The 18610-nt window shown below is 50.2% G+C and overlaps 1 protein-coding gene across 1 annotated transcript in view; it reads right to left on the reverse strand.

The window, feature by feature from the left end:
- The window catches only part of Gabbr2 (gamma-aminobutyric acid type B receptor subunit 2), a 326257-nt gene that overhangs the window by 11170 nt on the left and 296477 nt on the right, over positions 1-18610 (reverse strand). The window contains exons 15-18 of the mRNA XM_055605273.1: positions 12101-12211; positions 9385-9609; positions 6730-6912; positions 3820-3949 (exon numbers count right to left, since the gene is read on the reverse strand). Coding sequence (XP_055461248.1) covers positions 3820-3949; positions 6730-6912; positions 9385-9609; positions 12101-12211 — 649 coding nt within the window. The remainder of the gene's footprint in view (positions 1-3819; positions 3950-6729; positions 6913-9384; positions 9610-12100; positions 12212-18610) is intronic.

The following is an 18610-nucleotide window of genomic DNA, read 5'->3' on the forward strand; positions in this document are numbered from 1 at the left end:
TATCTATCTATCTATCTATCTATCTATCTATCTATCTATCTATCTATCCATCCATCTATCATCTATCTATATATCTGGGATGTGGTATCATTATGCTACCAAGGCTGGTCTTGAATTGCTGGGCTCAGATGATCCTGCTACCTCAGCCTTCTGGGTTTCTGTAGCTACAGGCACACACCTCTGCACACAGAAATGTAATGATTGTGGTAAGAGGAGATGACTTCAGGAGGTGATCAAGTTTCAAGGGTGGACCCCTTAGAGAAGGGGTTAGTGTCCTCCTAAAGGGGCCTGAGGGACAGGGTCTGAGCCTTTTCTATTCCTTCTGCCTGGGAGGACTCTGTTCTTCTCTTCCAGCGAACCAAGTGGTCCAGGCACCATCTCAGAAACAGAGACCTCTCGAGACCCTACCAACACGCTTATTCTAGACTCCCAGCCTCCAGAGCTACAAGAAAATACATTTACGTTACATTTTTTTTTCTTTTCTTTCCTTCCTTCCTCTTCTTCCACCTCCTCCTCTTTCTCTCTCTGTCTGTGTGTGTGTGTGTGCATGTGTGCGTGTGCATGTATCGTCAGTGTCATCCCTCAGGTACGCTGTCACACACCTTTGGTATCATTCCCAAGGTGCTATGTGCCTTCTATTCCTTGTTTTTATTCTTTGAGATGGGGTCTCATTGGCTTGGAGCTTGTTCAGGAGGCCAGGCTGACTGCCCAGGACTTCCCTGGGGGTCTGCTTCTCTCTGCCTCCGCCGTGCTGGTGTGACAGTATTGGCCCTTAAACTCAGCTTCTTATGCGGTTCTGGAGATGAAACTCAGGTCCTTCAAGCCCTTTACCGACTGTACTATATCCCCCAGTGCCCATTTCTGTGGCACTTGATTGCCAAATCGGTGTTATCTGGTGATAGTGGCACAAAGTCTATTACACGCAGACTGATGCCAACAGCAGAAAGTGGCTCAGAACAATGTCTCTGTCAAGCAGCTGTATTTGAGAAGATCTTCTTTCTTGCCTTTTTCCTTTCATTTAAAATTGGACTTAAACCAGGCGCAATGGTACACGCCTATAATCCCAGCACCCTGGGAGGCCTGTTTCAAGGCTGGCCTGGTCTACAAAGGAGGTCTAGGATAGCTAAGGCTACACAGAGAAACCCTGTCTGGAAAAACCAATAAACAAAACAAACAAACAATGAATTGGACTTACTCATTTTATTTTGTGTGTGTTTTACCTGCTTGTATATCTTTGTATCATGTGTGTTTGGTGCCCATGGAGGTCAGAAGAGGACAGTGGATCCTCTGAACCTGGTTTTGAGCCATTATATGGGAGCTGGGAAGTCAAACCTAAGTCCTCTGCAAAACCAGCAAGTCCACTTAACACCCGGCCAGCTCTCCAGCTCTCATCTGTTTGCTAAACAATATATAGTTTTAGGCAGAGGCAGGCAGATCTCTATGAGTTCCAGGCCAGTTGGTCTACAGAGTGAGTTCTAGGACAGTCAGGGCAACACAGAGGAAGCCTCTCTTGAAACAACAACAACAACAACAACAACAACAACAAAAACACCAAAACTAAACCTAAACAAACAAATAAACAAAGAAACAAAAAACAACAACCTTCAAAAGCCCTCAAACAAACAAAACAACCAAAATACCCTCAATGTATAATTTTAAAAATCAGCATTTTACAATACTGCTCAGGTTGTCCTCAAACTCTCCATGCTCCTGGTTTCTGTTTTGTATTAAACTGAAAAAGACCGGCCCCCTTCTGGGACTACATAAAAACTCATCACTTGGTGTCTTCTGGTACTCTCCTGGTTTCACTTTTTCTATTTATCTGGGATTAGCTTTTATGTGACAGGGTGAAGCACAAGGTACAAAGGGAAGATGTAGCCCTGTCCTTCCCACGTGGCTGCTCACACACGCCAGGGAAGTGAGCCGAAAAACTTCCCTCCTCCAATCTGAAGTGCGTTCCTTTGTAAAATAATGGATTACTAGGGATGAATTTTTTTTTTTTTTTGTTAGTTCTTTTAGACAGGTCTCACTACACAGCTATAGCTGGTATGGAACTCATTGTGTGGCTCAGGTTGGGCTCTAATTCACAAAGATCTGCCTGCCTTTGCCTCCAGAGCGCTGAGATTAGAGGTATGTGACATTATGCCTGGCCCAAGAGTAATTTTTATTCTTCAAAATTTTGTAACTATTTCAATTTAAAGATTTCTTTACAGTTAACATTTTATGCAATATATATGTGAGTGTATACATATATATATATATATTCTGTGTATACATGTATATATGTTGCATGTCTCTGTGTGTGAGATGTCTAAACAGTGCACATAACCTGTGACTCCAGCACTTGCTGGTGGAGACAGGAAGAGCAAGAGTTGAGGATCAACCTTGTCTAACTACATAGAAAATTCTAGGCTAGCCAGGTAGTGGTGGCACAGATCGGTGGCACTTGGGAGGCAGAGGCAGGCAGATGGCTGAGTTCAACAGCCTGGTCCTCATAGTGAGTTTAAGAATAAAAGAAACAAAATGTTTTCATTTTCCTTGATTTAAAAGCTGAGTCTGTGTGTCAGGAGAGATGGCACCCGGAGCCTGGAGCTTGATAGGTAAGTCCTCTACAGCGAGCTGCAGCCACAGCCCTGAAAGTAACTTTGTAACAGATGATGCACAGGAGCTAACAAAAGCTAAGCAGCAGGGAAGTGCTTGTGTCCAGTGAGAAGGGAATGCTGCATGCCATGCTCCGCAGTGCCCAGCCACGGTACCCAGTAGACAGCCTGCTTGTTCTTCAGCCCTTTAAGAACTGCACCTACACACGCTAACATATGGCTGCATGCCCTCCCCCCATTCTCTGTGTGTATCGTAACGCTGGTTTCTTGTGCTCGGAGAGCTCCCTCATAGCTTAAAAAACATGTAGAACAGACTTACTACTTTCAATCTGTGTGTGTTTGTACGCTCATGCCTGTGTGAGTTCATGTGCTCCACAGGCATCTGATACTGGAGGAGGCCAGCAGAGGGCCTGAGATGCCCAGTGTGGCTGCTGTGAACTGAACCCAGGCCCTCTCAAGAGGATTAAGTGCTCCTAGCCATTGGGTCGTCTCTCCGGCCCCTTTCACGTAACAGGCAGGCGCTCTGCCGCTCAGCCATCCCACTACCTCGTCTCTCCCTTCTAAGCAGCTGCACCATGTGCTCTGTTCCACCATTCCGTAATTAATAAAATCACTTTAAATGATGCTCATGCACGTTGGCGGTAATCTTCCTCACCCACAATAATGTTGTGCTGAGCACAGAGGTGTCCATATGGATGCATTTCCAAGGTGGACTCCTGCTGGGAGGCTGCCACCTCAAGAAGTTCAACCTTTCACATTTGGAGAGGGCCAGCCCGGACTTCCAGCATCACAGGCGAATGTCCTCTTCCAAACGTCCCGCCCACACTGGCCCATGTCACAGTGACCTGTCCTCACGAGGTTGGGAAGAGGGTCACGTAGCACAAACTCCTGACTGGTCTTTTCCTGTACACAGCTGAGACGCTTCTTAAAGTGTGAAGGAAATAGAAATCATCTGCTGAGGAGCCAAGAGGGAAATAGAGTGTGTCCCTGTCAGAACACGGGGCACCAGCTGTGCTGGGTACAGATAGGCCTGGCTCCTGAGGGTGAGAAGTGGAGGCCCAGAGTCGGGGACGGACTCTGAGCAGTCTTGAAGCTGTAGGCAGGAGGTGAGGGTGCTTCAGCCCCGTCTGTGCGCGTGGATTCAGGCCAGCCCCATGCCCCGTGCTGTCTCGGAGCCTACAGAGCGAAGGGTCCCATCCCTGGGTCCCGCTTCTCTCACCTGTGCTCTCTGTGAAGTTGCCCAGGCTGAGGATGTCGTTGAGTTCTTGGTAGTGATTCTGTTTGATGTACGTGGTCTTCTCGGGCGTGTCTTGTAGCTGCATGGTGACTTCTTCCAGGTCTTTGTCCAGCTGGAAGACAAGACTCCAGCTGAGACCATATCCACAGTCCCAGCCCCTGGTTCCCAGGGTTCGGCCTTTGCAGCCCCTGCCCACTGTTTTTTGTTTTTGTTTGTTTGTTTTTTGAGAACAGGGTTTCTCTGTGTAGCCTAGGCTGTCCTGGAATCACTCTGTAGGCCAGGCTGGCCTGGGACTCAGAAGTCTCCCTGCCTCTGCCTCCAGAGTGCTAGGATTAAGGACATGTGTCACCACTGCCCGGCATGGCCTCTGTGTACTGAGAGGGACTTTGTTTCATTCATTCAAGCAGGGGCTGAGATGAGCTAGACCAGGGCTTGGCAGTTACGTGACCTGTCTGGGCCTGAGCCTTGAGAGGAACTAAGCAAGTCCAAGAGGAAGGGCAAGGAACAGGGATGAGGGGAGCTCAGGCCAGGGAGACAGGCTGCACGTTCTGGCTCTGTAATGGCGTGTGTTTCAGTCTCTATTTGTACCTCACAGTACCTACCCCATAGGGCATGTGTAGACTCGGTGAGATGATGTATGAGGGGTTTAGCCCAGGGCCTGACACGTAAGGAGGGAGCCAGCTGCTGGAGGACTGTCTGTCTCATTATCGCTACCCCAGCAGACCCCTGGGCAGGAGGCCCCAGGCAGAGCTCTGCATCTCTCCATACTGTCATACTGTTGGGGGTCTCCTGGGGGATCATGATGGGACTCAGTCATGCCCAGGTTACAGAAGCATCAGGCAAAGCCAGGGGAGTATGTGTGGGTGGTGGGCATGGTAGTGGGGATAGCCAGTGGGCATCCTGCCCTAGAGTTTTATCAACTGTGAACCATTCTCCTGAGGTCAGGGGCAAAGCTGCTTCTTAATAAGTTTCTACGTGAAAGAAAAACACAACCTCTTGTTTGTGCTACACAGTGGCAGGGCTGGGATCGGAGAATTGGTCCAGTGGGAAGTCAGCCTGTGGCTCAATTCTAGGGCAAACAAAGCCACACTGGGGCTCTCAGCAGTGGGCTCCCCGGGGTGGGAGAATACACCGCTGGAAGGACTTGGAAGGCTTAGCCTGGTGCCATGTTATTGCTTGTTACAGATGTGCTAAGCTAGAACTAGCAATGGACTTGGAGCGGCAAAAGCTGAGTCTTTCTTTGCCACAGAGCCAGCTGCAGGATGCCCCCATCTTAAAGCATTTCAGGTGCCTAGGCTGAGTGTATTGGCTCTCTCTGTGGGGCAGGGTTCTACGAGGTCGCTGGAGCTAGCAAATGAAAATACACAAGTCCCAGTAGAATTTAAACCCCAGAGACCAAAAGCCCTCTTTGCAGTTTAGGTATAGCCTGCACTTGGTGTGGAGTGTACTGAGGGGCTCTCTAACAGGCCCAAGCCTTGCAAACATGGCATTGGTAGGTCTTGTCCTCTCCCCTTCTCTCTCGCTTGCCAAGCTGTTAGATTACATTCCCAAAGCTAGCCACCAAGGTCTGTTCCCTTATTTGGCTACTTCCTCATGCCTGACTAAAACACCAACGTCCAACTATGAAAACACTGATGTTTAGCTATCAAAATTCATTACCTGGCTACACTGACTAAAATGTCCAATCAGAATTTGCCAACACATCTATCACAGACTTTCCCCTTTCTCCTTAAAAAAATACTCCTGCAGACACCTGCTGTCTTTGCCTGATCTACAGGCAGATCACCAGCCTGTCCCTCTGGGGTTAATAATCTCCTCTGGGCTGAGACTTTGGTGTCTGGGTGTGTTCTGTCCTACTCTGAGACCCCTTCATATATGTACTGAAAACATGACTGGCCGTTTATTTGAAATTCAGAATTAAAGGGGAACCTCATCACCAGTCTAGCAGCTTGCTTCTTCCTTGCAAGAGACTACATTTCCCAGTGTCCTCTGCTGCTAAGTGAGCTCATGAAAATTTAGGCAGCACACGGAGATATGGAACCAAATTGTTTGCAACTGTGTGTGTGTGTGTGTGTGTGTGTGTGTGTGTGTGTGTGTGAGACTTGCTTAAGAGGTGATCCCTTTTGTGGGCTTTCTGTGTCTCTTCTTCCTGAGCTTGAGGCCCACGTCTTTATTCTGCTGTGCCTGGGGAGGGGCAGGAAGCAGGAGAGGAGGAGCCTCACCCCACAAATAACTGCCCAGCTGGACCCCTGTCCTCAGGACTATTGGGCTAGAGAGAAGTAACCACACTGTCTTTGAGTTACTTCCACTTTCCAGACAGTGCGCTGCCACGGAGCCCACCTCATGACGCTCCTTTCTCAGTCTCCCTTTGGGGGCTGCTTGCTTTTGAAACCTCTTTGGTGCTGTCACTTGGCCACCGTCTCACCTGACTCAGACCAGATGTAGGTCCAGTCAGATGCCTTAGCCCTGTGAAGCAAGTGAGAGCGAACTGGGGTTCCCTTCCAATTGAGGGTGTGGCTTAGACACAAAGCACCCCAGCTATGGCCTCTCTGGGCTATTCAAGAAGCATTTCAGGCCTTGGGATAGACTTGCTGCAGCACAGACTTTCTCTGGGGAAGCCTGTCTTTGCACCCTCTTACCATGCTGTACGTCAGGGAGTTATAGGGGTCCTCCATGCAGATACCCCAACATTTCCTCTCCTTCTGAACACATCTGGGATTGGGGACTGTTGTCTCTAGGAGACCAGTCCAACTGGGCGCCAAGCTTGGGTCAGATGTGACCAACTTCCTGCTGCCATGACTCTGTTCTGGAGGACTGTGGAGCAGGGGCAGCTTGGAGGCCAGGGAGAGGGACCTGGGCAGGGGGAAAGGTGGCCTCCAGGTGTGCACACACCTCTGTGATCTTCATCCGGAGGCGGTGGTTTTCTGACTGCAGTCCCTCCAGGCGTGACGTGCTCGCCTGGTTCACGCTGGTGACAGAAGTGGAGGTCTTCGAATCTTCTTTCTTCTGGTTCTGGGTGAATTGGAATCGCCTGTTCTGAGTGGCTGCGTCAGGGTTTGTCCTCAGAGTGATGAGCTGAAGGGACAGAGGTAGCTTGCAGTGAGACTCCCCTCATGCTCCTGTCAACCCAATCATGTCCCCTCCACCAAATCCTACACTGGAACTGACAGGGACCCCAGGAAGAAGGCAGGCTGGGGTTCAGGAGCCCCAGGCTCAGGGTGGGCAGGCAGCTTCCTGTCACTGAGCCTCAGGGCCCTGACCCTGGCTCATCCACAACCTCCCACGGGGCAGAAACGGTCCAGGGACTTGGGTGGAATCTGGCTGCGGGGAGTTTCTACCACAATGAGCTAGAAGACAACGAAGACTGCTTGAGCCCCATGGTGTGGTTAGGGATTAGCTGTGGCCTACTTGTCCTGGCAAGGGCATTTAGCAGCTGAAAAACCCTCACATCTGTTAGAGCACAGGTTTAGTGGGGCAGGGGTCTGGGCATGCGCGAGCAGTTAAAAAGATTTTTCTTTTCTTTTTAAAGTTAAAAAAAAATTTAAGTATGTGTGTTTATGTGTATGTAGCTACAGGGGTGCGTCTGTGTGTGCATGTGCTTCAGGTGCCTGTAGAGGCCAGAAGAGGGAGTTGGAGCTGGAGCTAGGTGCAGTTGTGAGCCCCCGAACTGGGTGCTGGGAACTGGGCCTGGACCATCTCTGTAGGAGCAGTCTGGGCTGCTAACTACTGCAGCATCTTCCTAGCCCCACAGGGGGCTGGAGAGACCTGAGACAAAAAGCTTGCCACTGACTCTGATCTCATCCATGCATTCTAGAATCTTTTGTAGCCCACAGTGGGTTCTGGGCTTTAGCCCTGGAGAGCAGGAGTGGAGTTACCACGGCCTCTGTCAGGACTCTGCAGACCTGGGTGTGAAGAAGAGCTTCACTGTGGCCACCAGGAGCTGCTGTGCTGTGGGTGTCGGGGTGGGGCGGGGGGCAGGGGCAGGTCAGGGATCCTGGAAGGGATCTTGTAGGAGGGAGAACCAGCACAAGCCAAGGAAGAGGACCTGGGAGAGGGCAATTGTTTTTATTATTAATTATAATTATTCTGTTTATTGTTGTGTGTGGGCACATAGCAAGGCATGCAGAGATGGCTCAGCGGTTACTTGTTACTCTTGCAGGGGACCCGGGTCTGATTCCCAGCACCCACATGGCAGCTCAGAAGCATCTGTTACTCCAGATCGGAGTTTCTGACTTCTGAGGGCACCAGGTGTGTATACAGTGCACATACATACATACACGCAAAAGAGCTACACACATAAAATAATAAAATAAAATAAAATAACCCAAAAAGCAAAAACAAGCCAAAAAACGAAGGGCGAGACGAAGGGCTGGTACGACGGCTTGGTGAGGAACGGTGCCAGCCACCCAGTCTCAGGCTCTGAGTTTGCTCCCCAGAGCCCCGTGGTGGAGGGAGAGAACTGACTCCAGCTCAGTGTCCTCTGACCACGAATGCTATGGCACTCCCGCACCCTCTCCTCCGCTTTTGCAAAATAAACATTAAAAATGTGATTTTAAAAGATCAACAGTAAACTCATCAACAACAGGAATGCTCAAGCCAGCGTTAAGAGTTTGTTAATTTGGGGGTGATGAGAGTTTGTGAAGTTTCTGCTTTTTTTTTCTTCTTCTTTTTTAAATGTTTGTTTGTTCTTTTTTTTTTTTTTTTAAGATGGGGTTTCTTTGTGTAGCCCTGGCTGTACTGGAACTTGCTCTATAGACCAGGCCGGCCTCAAACTCATAAAGATCCACCTGCCTCATGCTGGGATTAAAGGCATGTACCAACACTGAGCTCTTCTCTTTCTTTCTTATTTTTTTCTCTCTGTGTGATGTGTTTTTCTGTACATATTTTCATGTATGTGCACAATTGTGTGTGTTTTTAAGTGTGAATGTGTGTACCTTCATGGAGGCCAGACACTGACAAAGGGTATCTTTATCATTTTCTCCAAATAAGCCTGGAGGTCACAATTCAGCAAAGTCTGGCTTGCCAGTGAGCCCTAGGATCCGCCTTTGCCTCCTCTGAGCTGCTAGGATTACAAGCATGCCATGTCTAGCTTTTTATTTTTTTTATTTTTTTTAATAAGTTCTTTATGACGGAACTCAGATCTCATGCTTGCATGAATTGGAGAGATTAAGGCGGTTCTCTTGGGACAAAAGCCAGTCATGGTGGTGCACACTTGCAACCCCAGTGCTTCAAAAAGGCAGCGACAGCTGTGTCTCTGGAGCTCAGGCCAGCCAGCCTAGCCTAACCAGTGGGCTCCAGGCCAGTGATGGACCACGTCTCAAAAATAAGGTGGGTAGAGTCTGAAAAACAGTGCCAGAGGCTGTCGCCTGGCCTCTACCTGAACACCTGCACTTGCATGCATGTACACACACACACACACACACACACACACACACACACACACACGCACACGCGCACTCGCACGCGCGCACGCACACGCGTCTCTCCTCCCAGCAGGCGGGGTGGATTCTACGATGTCCTGTGACGGACAGAGGCGGAGCTGGGTACCTTCGGCACAAACACCAGGCAGAGCGTGATGGTGCTGCAGAAGATGATGACCAGGGCCACGATGCAGAACTGCACGTTGGGCTGGTCGCGCGTCAGGAAGGAGACGGCGGCCCCGATGATGCACATGATGCCGACGTTGTACACGCTCATCCCAATGTACTTGCTGTCGTTGAGGGCGGGGATGCTCACGTTGCGGGTCTCCCACGCCAAGAAACAGCCGAACAGCTGAAACGCGAACAGAAACGGGGCGGTCACCACCAGGCAGAGGCCGCCCTCACAGCTGCCTGGGCAGCAGGAACTTCCGGACGGAGGCCACCGACCTCTTCCAAGTTGTTGCACGTGAGGGAATGCCAATGGGGTGTCGGCCCCCCAGTTCTCCTTCCCCCTCACAACTGCTTTCCTGTAGAAACCCATGGGAGGCCGTGGGGAAAGGAACCTCACGTAAGATCTCTTGGGTGTTTTCTCTTACTGTCTGGGGGAGCCCTGAGGCACGGAGAGAAAAGGCGGCGGTACTGGAGTGGCAGGGATGAGTGCCACACAGTACTGGAGTGCCACACAGTACTGGAGTGCCACACAGTACTGGAGTGGCAGGGATGACTGTGCGTCTAGAGGAGTGCAGTCTGGTATTGCTCTAGCAAGCCCGGAGTCGACTTCTCTCACCCCTCCTGGGCAGAGCCGCCCAGCACACACAGACGTGCCTCCCATCCGCTCTGGGAGTGAAGTTGGCACGTGGATGGGTTCTGGACCATGCCCTGGAAGAGGGGCTGTGCTGCCCAAGCGCTGGGCTCTGCCTGCAGAGGGGAAGGGTTGCATTTCTTCCTTCCTCACAGGCGGATGGTGATGTGCGGCCCGTCAGCAGCCTTCTTAGACTGTGCAGATGGGTGTGGGGGCGGAAGGACGGTGAGAGCCCTCATCAGCTCTCTGGAGCAGGTCTGTTGACGGGCCGTGTCTTTAATCATTATTACGTTGGGCTTCCTCTCCTGTCAGTTTTCTTCCTAAGCAATACATCTCCCTACAGAGGCAGACAGGACAGAAATAGATAGGAGAGAGGTCCAAGGGGAGACTTGGGCTCTCACGGTGCTCTGAGGGAGGGCAGGCCACAGGGGCCGCCCACATCTGCACCCCTGGGTGGTGGTGAGGGAGGCAGGGAGACTCTCACAGGTGTGGGGTCTTGGAGCCTTGTCATCAATGCCTCCTCCACTTAGTTCACCCCGTAACTCGGGGCACTCCACATCTGTCATTGCCCCGATGAGCTGCTTTCTGAAGGTGACGTAACTTGGCACCATGGGACAGAAAGAGGCTGGACGAGCCAGGGGATCTGGAATGATATCTCTGAGTCACTGACCACGAGACCCCGAACAGGTCACTTCATCTCACAGGGCCTCACTTGCAGTGTCTGGGAGATGGAGTAACAGTCGTCCCCTGGGGCCTCTGTTTGGATGAGGTGAGGGGGACAGATGCCAGAGTCCCAGAGGGAATTCTGATGGATGGTGCTTCACACCATGACAGTGGTTCCCTCGTTTCACCCTCCATCCTTTTCTCTAAGTGTGTCTTCAGCAGCTTGAATTAATTAATTAATTTTAATTAATCAATCAATTAGTTAATTTTAATTAATTGTTTATTTTTTGAGAATGGCTTTTGTTCCATAGTGCAGGCTGGCCTTGAACTTTGCATCTCATTGTCTCAGTCTTGAGAGCTGGTTCAGGCAGGGAAGGAGGTACTTTAAAGACATGCCTGTTTGCCTTACTTGGACTACTAGCCTATTGAAACAATGGACCCACAGGACTAGGATTCCTCTAGGAATCTCATGTCGACAGAAGAGAAGGCCAGGGTCAGCCAAAGTGGAACCCTGCTGTTGAAAAGTGGTTTATAATGTATCAGACAGCTCACAGGAGAGGCAATGATGGGCCAAGGGTGGGCAGGACCACACCTTGACCTGGACTGCTTTGGTTCTATAGAACTTTAAACCTCACTTTGCTTCCAGACCCTGGAGATGGATTTAGAAGGGGTGAGATAGGGTGTCATTGGATTCCCTTTTCCCTTTTTTCAAGGTGGCCACACTGAAAATCTTCCCTTTCTCCTTTTCATGTTGATTTGGCTGTTCTAATTGGTTTACGGAGGATGAGTTGGAATTACAGGTGCATGCTCCCACACCCTGCTGACAGGTTCTTTTTCAAATTCCTTTACTAGGAAGTAGCAGCCTTGGAAACAGACACCCAGGCACGTGGAGGAAGCCATCCTCGACTGGAAACCTGCACTGTGTGGGTCTTTCATGCATGACCTCTTCAGACCCCAGTAGCTGTGGCCTCTTAGAGGAGGAAGCATAGCATGGGCTAGGAACAGGGATTTGCCTGGGGCCCACTGGGAGCCTGAGACTCTAGCTCTGACCGGGATGTGCCAAACCAGCATGAGAGTCACACAGTGCAGGAATGTCTAAAGACCTGGGGGTGGCTGCCAATCTCTGAAGAGTGTCATGTGTTCTTAGACCCTCAAGGAACGGAATGAGAACTCATGGACACTGAGCCAAGGAAGAACTGTCTAGCAACGCATGCAGCTGAACAGTCTGAAGATAAAACAGCCTGAACCCATAGATCCCAACAGGCCCAGACTAAGGGCTTAGTCACATGGGAGAATGGCATGTTTTTTGTAAGGCCCCTAGGAGGGACAGCCCTGACAAAGAGGCACCCCCCAACTTTGCCTCCTGCTCCACACCTACCATGAGGAGCCCCTTGTAGGCGTAGACGATGCCGAGCCAGATGGTCATGTGGGTGTTTTCGCAGTGTTCCAGCAGTGGGCGGATGGAGATGTCCCGGCCTGCTGGGTCCGGCTGCATAAAGAGAAAACAAAAGCCCCAGGGATGGCCTGGCCGCCTTCCAGTAGCAGAGTTCCTAGCCAAAGCCCTCCCTTCCTCCATACTCCACAACCAGTGACACATCAGGAGAACCCTGCCGTTTCGTGGTGGGACAACTGTGTTCTGCTTAACTCAAGCCTGAACCCTGGTCCTGTGGCTTTTTCATGCTGGTCCAACTTGGGACAGAGGTGTTGAGGGAAAGAGCTGAGTCAGTACTGTGCCACAAGGAGCTAATAAGACCTTAAACCCTCCTGACAGAAATAAAGACTATTCTGAAGATATGCGTGCTCCTCCTTCCACTCGGTAACAAGGCACCCCAAGGAATTGGAGTTTCCCTCAGGAATCTCACTGAAGTCTGATGCCAGCCATCTGGAGAGCTTGTCTCCTAGAAGGAGATCACTCATGGCGCCAACAGCTTGTCAAACCAGCTTGCAGAAGTGAACTATGTCAAGACAATGATGGGTTGAGAACGGTCTGGACACCTTGACCAGAAGGGCTGTGATATGCCATCCTCTGGCCCCCTACTTAAACATAAACTCATGTGAGGACCCAAGGGTGGCCTGGGAGGGGCCCACTGGATCTCTTTAGCCCTCTCCCAGTGTGCCCAAGTTGAATAATGTCCCTTTTCTACTTTGTCTGTTTATTTTTGAGACAGGGTTTCTCTGTGTAGCCCTAGCTGTCCTGGAGCTTTCTCAGTGACCAGGCCTCAAATTCAGAGACCCACCTGCCTCTGCCTACCAAGTGCTGAGATTAAAGATGCACACCACCACTGCCTGGCTTCTTTTCTACTTTTTTCCCCCCAGTGCTTGTTTAATTGCCTTATTAAAGATAAATGGCCAAATCTGACTCTTAATAATTTCAGTAACAGTGTTAGTTTCAGCAGCACAGATATTAAACTGGAATGATGCAGATGAGATTAGAATAGCAGATCCCTGATGTGTTCCATATTTGCACTGAGGAGGTATGGACAACTCGTCAGTTCTGGGAGAGGGAGAGTCAGTTTGCCTTAAGGTGTGGTCTTAAGGCATATGGGCTATCCCAGTGGCTGACTCCACATCTAGGGATGTATGGAAAGCACAAACTGGATTATATGGTTATTAAAAAAGGTGAGGAGCACAGAGTTAGGGGGAGTAGGAAGATGGAGTGGATAAGGGAGGCATTAAGGGGGAGTATGTGTGTGTCTGGAATATGATCAAAATACATTGAAAGAAATTCTCAAAGAATTAATAAAAGTATTATAGTAAGAAAAGCCCAGTAACCATCAGCCTACGGAGGCATCTGTGCGGCGTGTTGAAGGAGCCAGTGAGAGAAGGAAGTCTTGAGGAGTCTCTGGAGTTACAGAATATATTGGCTCAGACAAACATAGGGCCCATTACAAGCCCTTCTAGGGACACACGCACTGAGGAAGCTGTGGTGGCAGCCATTGTTATATTTCACATGATACAAGCTGGGCCAAAGATGATTGGACAAGAGGTGAGCTACCTGATTCCAGGCAGCCATTTCCCAGGGAGGTGAGAGGTCCGAGAAATCAGCTGACACTCTTTCCTAAGAGAAGCTAGGGACTAAAACAGACTATTCCAGACCCTTGCCTTTCCCAAGCCACGTGAAGACAAGCTGCAGACATTCTAGCTCTCTACTCCTGGATCGTCTCGGCACGGGTTTGCCGAGAGTGAGGGCACTCTGAAAGTCACGTGCCTGCACTTTCGAACTGGAACAGTGACATTGTCTAGCCTCAACCCCATCTTCACATTTCTCCGATGTTTTAAGGCCTTTTGTGTTTTTTCCAAAGCAGGGCTCACTCCGGGACCTCGCAGTGCATTTTCTTACGTCTCCCTGGCTTGCTTTAGTCTCAAACATCGCCCCATCCCACTTTGGTCTTTCTTTTTATCTGCATTCCTGATGAACTCAGCTAAGTCAATGTGCAGTGTTCTGTGTGGACCGGCTGCTGTTTGTCGTGATTAGCTTCAGGTTATGCATGCTGGTCAGGAATCCTGCATAAGAGATGTCCTCAGCAACCTGTGCTATTCCTCAGGGCCTAAGGTGCCACTTTATTCTGTGACAGGTGATGTTAACTGTGGTCACGTGGCTGCCGTGGTCCTACCGGTTGAAAGGTACCATTTCCCTTTCGTGATTAAGGAGTCATCTGTGGGAGCCACTGTGAGACCCTGTGGGGATCCTGTTTCCCGGAAAACATCATCTCAGGCCTAGTGACTCAGGGAACTGCAAACCGGGCACTTGCTAACCATCACCCCATTTGAATGTATCACATTCTGCTGCAAAACAGCACTTTCTTCCCTGCTATTTACAGTCTTGTGTGTCCTTTTAAATCCAGTGTCCCACAACCCATTGCTGCTAACATTATGCGTCTTGACTCAAGTTTATGCAGATTTGGCCAGTGGAAACCGCCTTCCTGTTGCCTCTGATGTTTCTCCCACTTGTTCCTGTCATCTTTATTTTTCAAACACTTTCTTACTTCTTGGCACAGGATGTTCTTAGTTCCCCTGGCATTTTCCTTGGCCCAGCATTGGAATTGGTTGTTTTCTTTTCATTGGAGAATGGTGTTTAGGAAGCAACATCTGAAAAGTTTGTGGGTTCAAAAATTTGTCTTAGGGTATCATTGCTTTTAGTCGTATGTATGTATGCATGTATGTATGCTTACATCTATCATCTACTAAATATTATCTATTTATCAATCTAGCATCTACTTATCCATCTTTCCCTAATATCTACGTACCTATCAATTATGAGCCTATTCACCTATCTATCAGTTACCTATCATTTATGAATCCTTTACTATTTATCAGCCATCTATGTATCATTGGTCATCTATCATGTATTTATCCTTCCTATCATCTCTCCCATATCTGTTCATCTATTTTACAGAGAAAGCCACACCTCAGAGATCTTGCCTCCTCTCCCATTCTCTAATTCTCCTCTCTCAGTGAGAGCTCTGATTTCCAACGGAGTCACCATCTTTACCTACTGGTCCCACAGTACAATGTCAGAATCCATTCACAGATAGACACCAACAACAGACTTACTAAATAAAGTTGATGATTTCTTAGCGAATCTGTTTTCCTGTCCAATGGACCCCCTGAGAACAAGCATATTGTCAATGACAGGTGTTCAGGCTGCTGCACTCTTCTGAAGGTGTGCCTGACGGGGGGGGGGGGCACCCAGGGTCAGTCGTCGGAAGAAGGGACACTTTGATGGGGCCCTTGGGGATAGAAGGCAGGTTCCCGGCAGGTGACCCTAGAAACCCTCCCCCACCTGGTGCCCCCTAGGCTTGGCTTTGGAGGCAGGCACTGCCTGGGTTCCCAGGTGAGATAAGATGCTGTTCCCATATGGAAGCAGGAAATCTGGGCCTGTTGGGATCTATGGGCTCAGGCTGTTTTATCTTCAGACTGTTCAGCTGCATGCTTTCTCAGGCTCTATGCCCTCTAGCTGTGACAAGCACAGATAGAGGTTAGCTTAGCTTCTTTGAGGCCGTGGGGTTGGAGTCCATAGCCAAGGAGTGCTTGAAGGAACAGGACGTTCCTGAGTTGACCTCCAGGATGCAAAGTCAGAGTGACCTGGGCTGGAGGTGACCCTTACGGCACCCTTAGTGGCTGGGATGCATTCACTGTGGGTAAATTCATTTCCTGAGTCCGTTCCTTGTTGAATTAAGGAGACAGAACGGTCTTATTCCCAAGGTCAGCAGTGGCTTGACGTCCAGCAACCACACAGCCACGAGAATGCAGGAGCGGAGAGCCCCATGGTCATATGAGCTGCAGACATATTGATTATGATTGTGTCTGCTGTTCTAGATGAAAGGCAGCCATTGTGATGGGTTCAGACTCGGTGGGGGTGGGTGTCTGTTAGTCACACACCACTATTCAGTGTAAGGAGAACTCCCATTGGTGGAGACTGACACTGCCTGCCTGGGTGCTCCACTCTGTGGAGGCATATCCCTCCCCTTCTCTCTTGGGAAGATGGCTGCATGGTCAGTTTTCTGACCCAAGCCTCCTCCTCCTGGACCTCACCTGTTGCTGCCCTCATTCCCCCTCTTGGGCTCCCCAGAATACTTTGAGCTGTCTCTTTGAGTCTTGAGGGGCGATCCATGAAGGAGGTCACCCGCATGTTCTTCCCTGAAACCCTGTAGCAGTCTTGAGTTTCCCATGATTTAGGGTTCCATGTGTGTGGGGTGGACTGCTACTCCCTGCTCTACATGCCTTTGATGCTCCAAACATCTGTTTTCCTTGGTAAGTCACTTAGTCCTTGTCCCATCAGGAAGTGGTCATGGGACTGCTGTGATCTGCTTCTGCCGGCTACATTCCAGCCCATTCATCTTCCATCCCATCCTCACTCACATCCATGTCCTCTTTAAATCCAAGGTCTCACACCCAGCCATCCTGTTCTCTTCTTACCTCAGCAACCTGGCCATAGCCTGGACCACAGCTGGGAAGGGCAGCAGAGACAGGGGCAGTGGTCCTTGGGACCAGGGGCTTTATTTTCCTTTACCTCCCCGTGTTATGGGTGCTGACTTGGAAATAACCCTTCAAACGTGGATCTTCACATTACCCGCTTACAGCTCCATCGCCATGCTACAGGACAGTCACAGTGGTGGGGGCTGGGGAGCAATGGGGTTCCTGTTCTTTTGAGGCTAGGTGATGGTGGGGAATATAGTAAAAGGGACCCTGGCACTGAACTTCAAAGCAAGCTAAGCTAGCCACTGGTGTGTCATTGGGATGCTATGACTGACTTGGGTTCACAGTAGACTGGAAAATCACACCTGTGGGGAAGAAGGAGCCCCACCTGCTTTTGAGGTATCACGGTCAAGCACCAAAGTGCCACTAGAGGTCACCAAAGCACTGTGTGGCGTGCTGTGGTTAACATCCTTGTTGTTGGGAACACACAATCAACTGTTCAGTGAGGCTGCCAAGGGGGAGCCTTCATGGGCATTACCTGGCACTGAGGAAAGTTCCTACTGGCCCTAACAGAGGCCGCTGAGGCCAGATGTCCAAGCACTGTGGAAGGCCCACTCCTCAGCTTCCTGGGCAGCTATGAAGGGCTGCTGGAGGAGGGGGCACTGTCCTGGGCTTGCCTCAGGGTGGTGGTCTGTCCACACAGCTTGTGCCTAGGCTTCAGGCTTGCCTCTGTTCCCAGGAGTGCATTTCCTTGGACTTAACAGAGCTGCTCTTGCTCGGGATGACTGGTTGTAAAGACGCAGTCTGCTCGATTCTTTTCAGTTTTTTTTTTTAACTTCCTTTTCTTACTTGGCAGTTTGTCAAGTATTTATCCATCCATCCATCCATCCATCCATCCATCCATCCCTCCATCCATTTGTCCATCCCGTAACTACTAAAGCATTCTCAATTCCCAGGTGCTGCCATAGGCTAGGGATGTCACTGTAACCACGACAGAAGAGGGTCCTGCTCTCACAGGTCTGCCATTCAGGACAGGGTGGATTCCATGAGAGGTGACCTCATGAAGCTGTGCCCTGGCCTCTTCTCATGCAATGGTAATGGATAAGCAATGGATAAGCAGTGGTAAGGATAAGGCTCACCTCTAGCTGGTTGCTAGGGTAAGAAGTCACTGTCAGAATGCAGCAAGATCTTACGCTCACTTTACAAATGAGGCTGCAGAGGCACAGAACAACCAAGTAGCAATCAGCCTGCTCCCCAACTGCTAAGTCACAGGGGTACGATTAAACCCAGGCCTATCTGGTGTTTCTCCCATCCTCACAGTTTGCCCTTCTTATTCCACCCCCCCCCACCCCCCCGGCTGCCTGCTGCTCCTAAGCATCATGCCAAATTCTAAGGAGACAGTAGGCAGGAGCCTGTTGTGCTCCAGAGGGGAATGGCTTCACTGCTGAGAGTTTAGTAGAGGCCTTTAGAAGGCCTGGAATTCTGAGGAGGCTGAGTTTTTGTGCTGCCGGCTGAACTCCAGCAGAGGAAATTCTTGCCTGCCTGGTAGGGTTCTGTGCCCAGCAGAGAGGTGGACACCTGCTTGGGATGGCCAGAGGGTAGACATGTTGGCTCCTGGTCCAGCAATGCTCAGTGGGAGGTGTGTGCAAGCTGCTTGGGGAAGCCTGCTGCATCTGTGCATGGGACGAACAGCAGCTGGCCAGAGTCCCTTGGCAGGATGCAATGCCTGACAATGTAGGTCAGAGGCCTCTGGGCACATCTGCACTGCCAGGCAGCACGTGTGGGCAGTAGGTCAGGGCCTGGGACCACCCACTCAGGCCTGAAAGGAAAAACTGTAGTCCTGCTACAGTTTACTGGGAAAACTTGGTTTAGCCCCTTTCCAGGCTTCAGCACCCTAGCTTCAAAGTGAGCCCCTTATTGAGGTGTGTGTGTGTGTGTGTGTGTGTGTGTGTGTGTGTGTGTGTGTGTG

This window comes from Psammomys obesus, unplaced genomic scaffold, assembly GCF_907164565.1.
Source record: "Psammomys obesus unplaced genomic scaffold, mPsaObe1.curated_primary_1811, whole genome shotgun sequence".
Classification (NCBI taxonomy): Eukaryota; Metazoa; Chordata; class Mammalia; order Rodentia; family Muridae; genus Psammomys; species Psammomys obesus.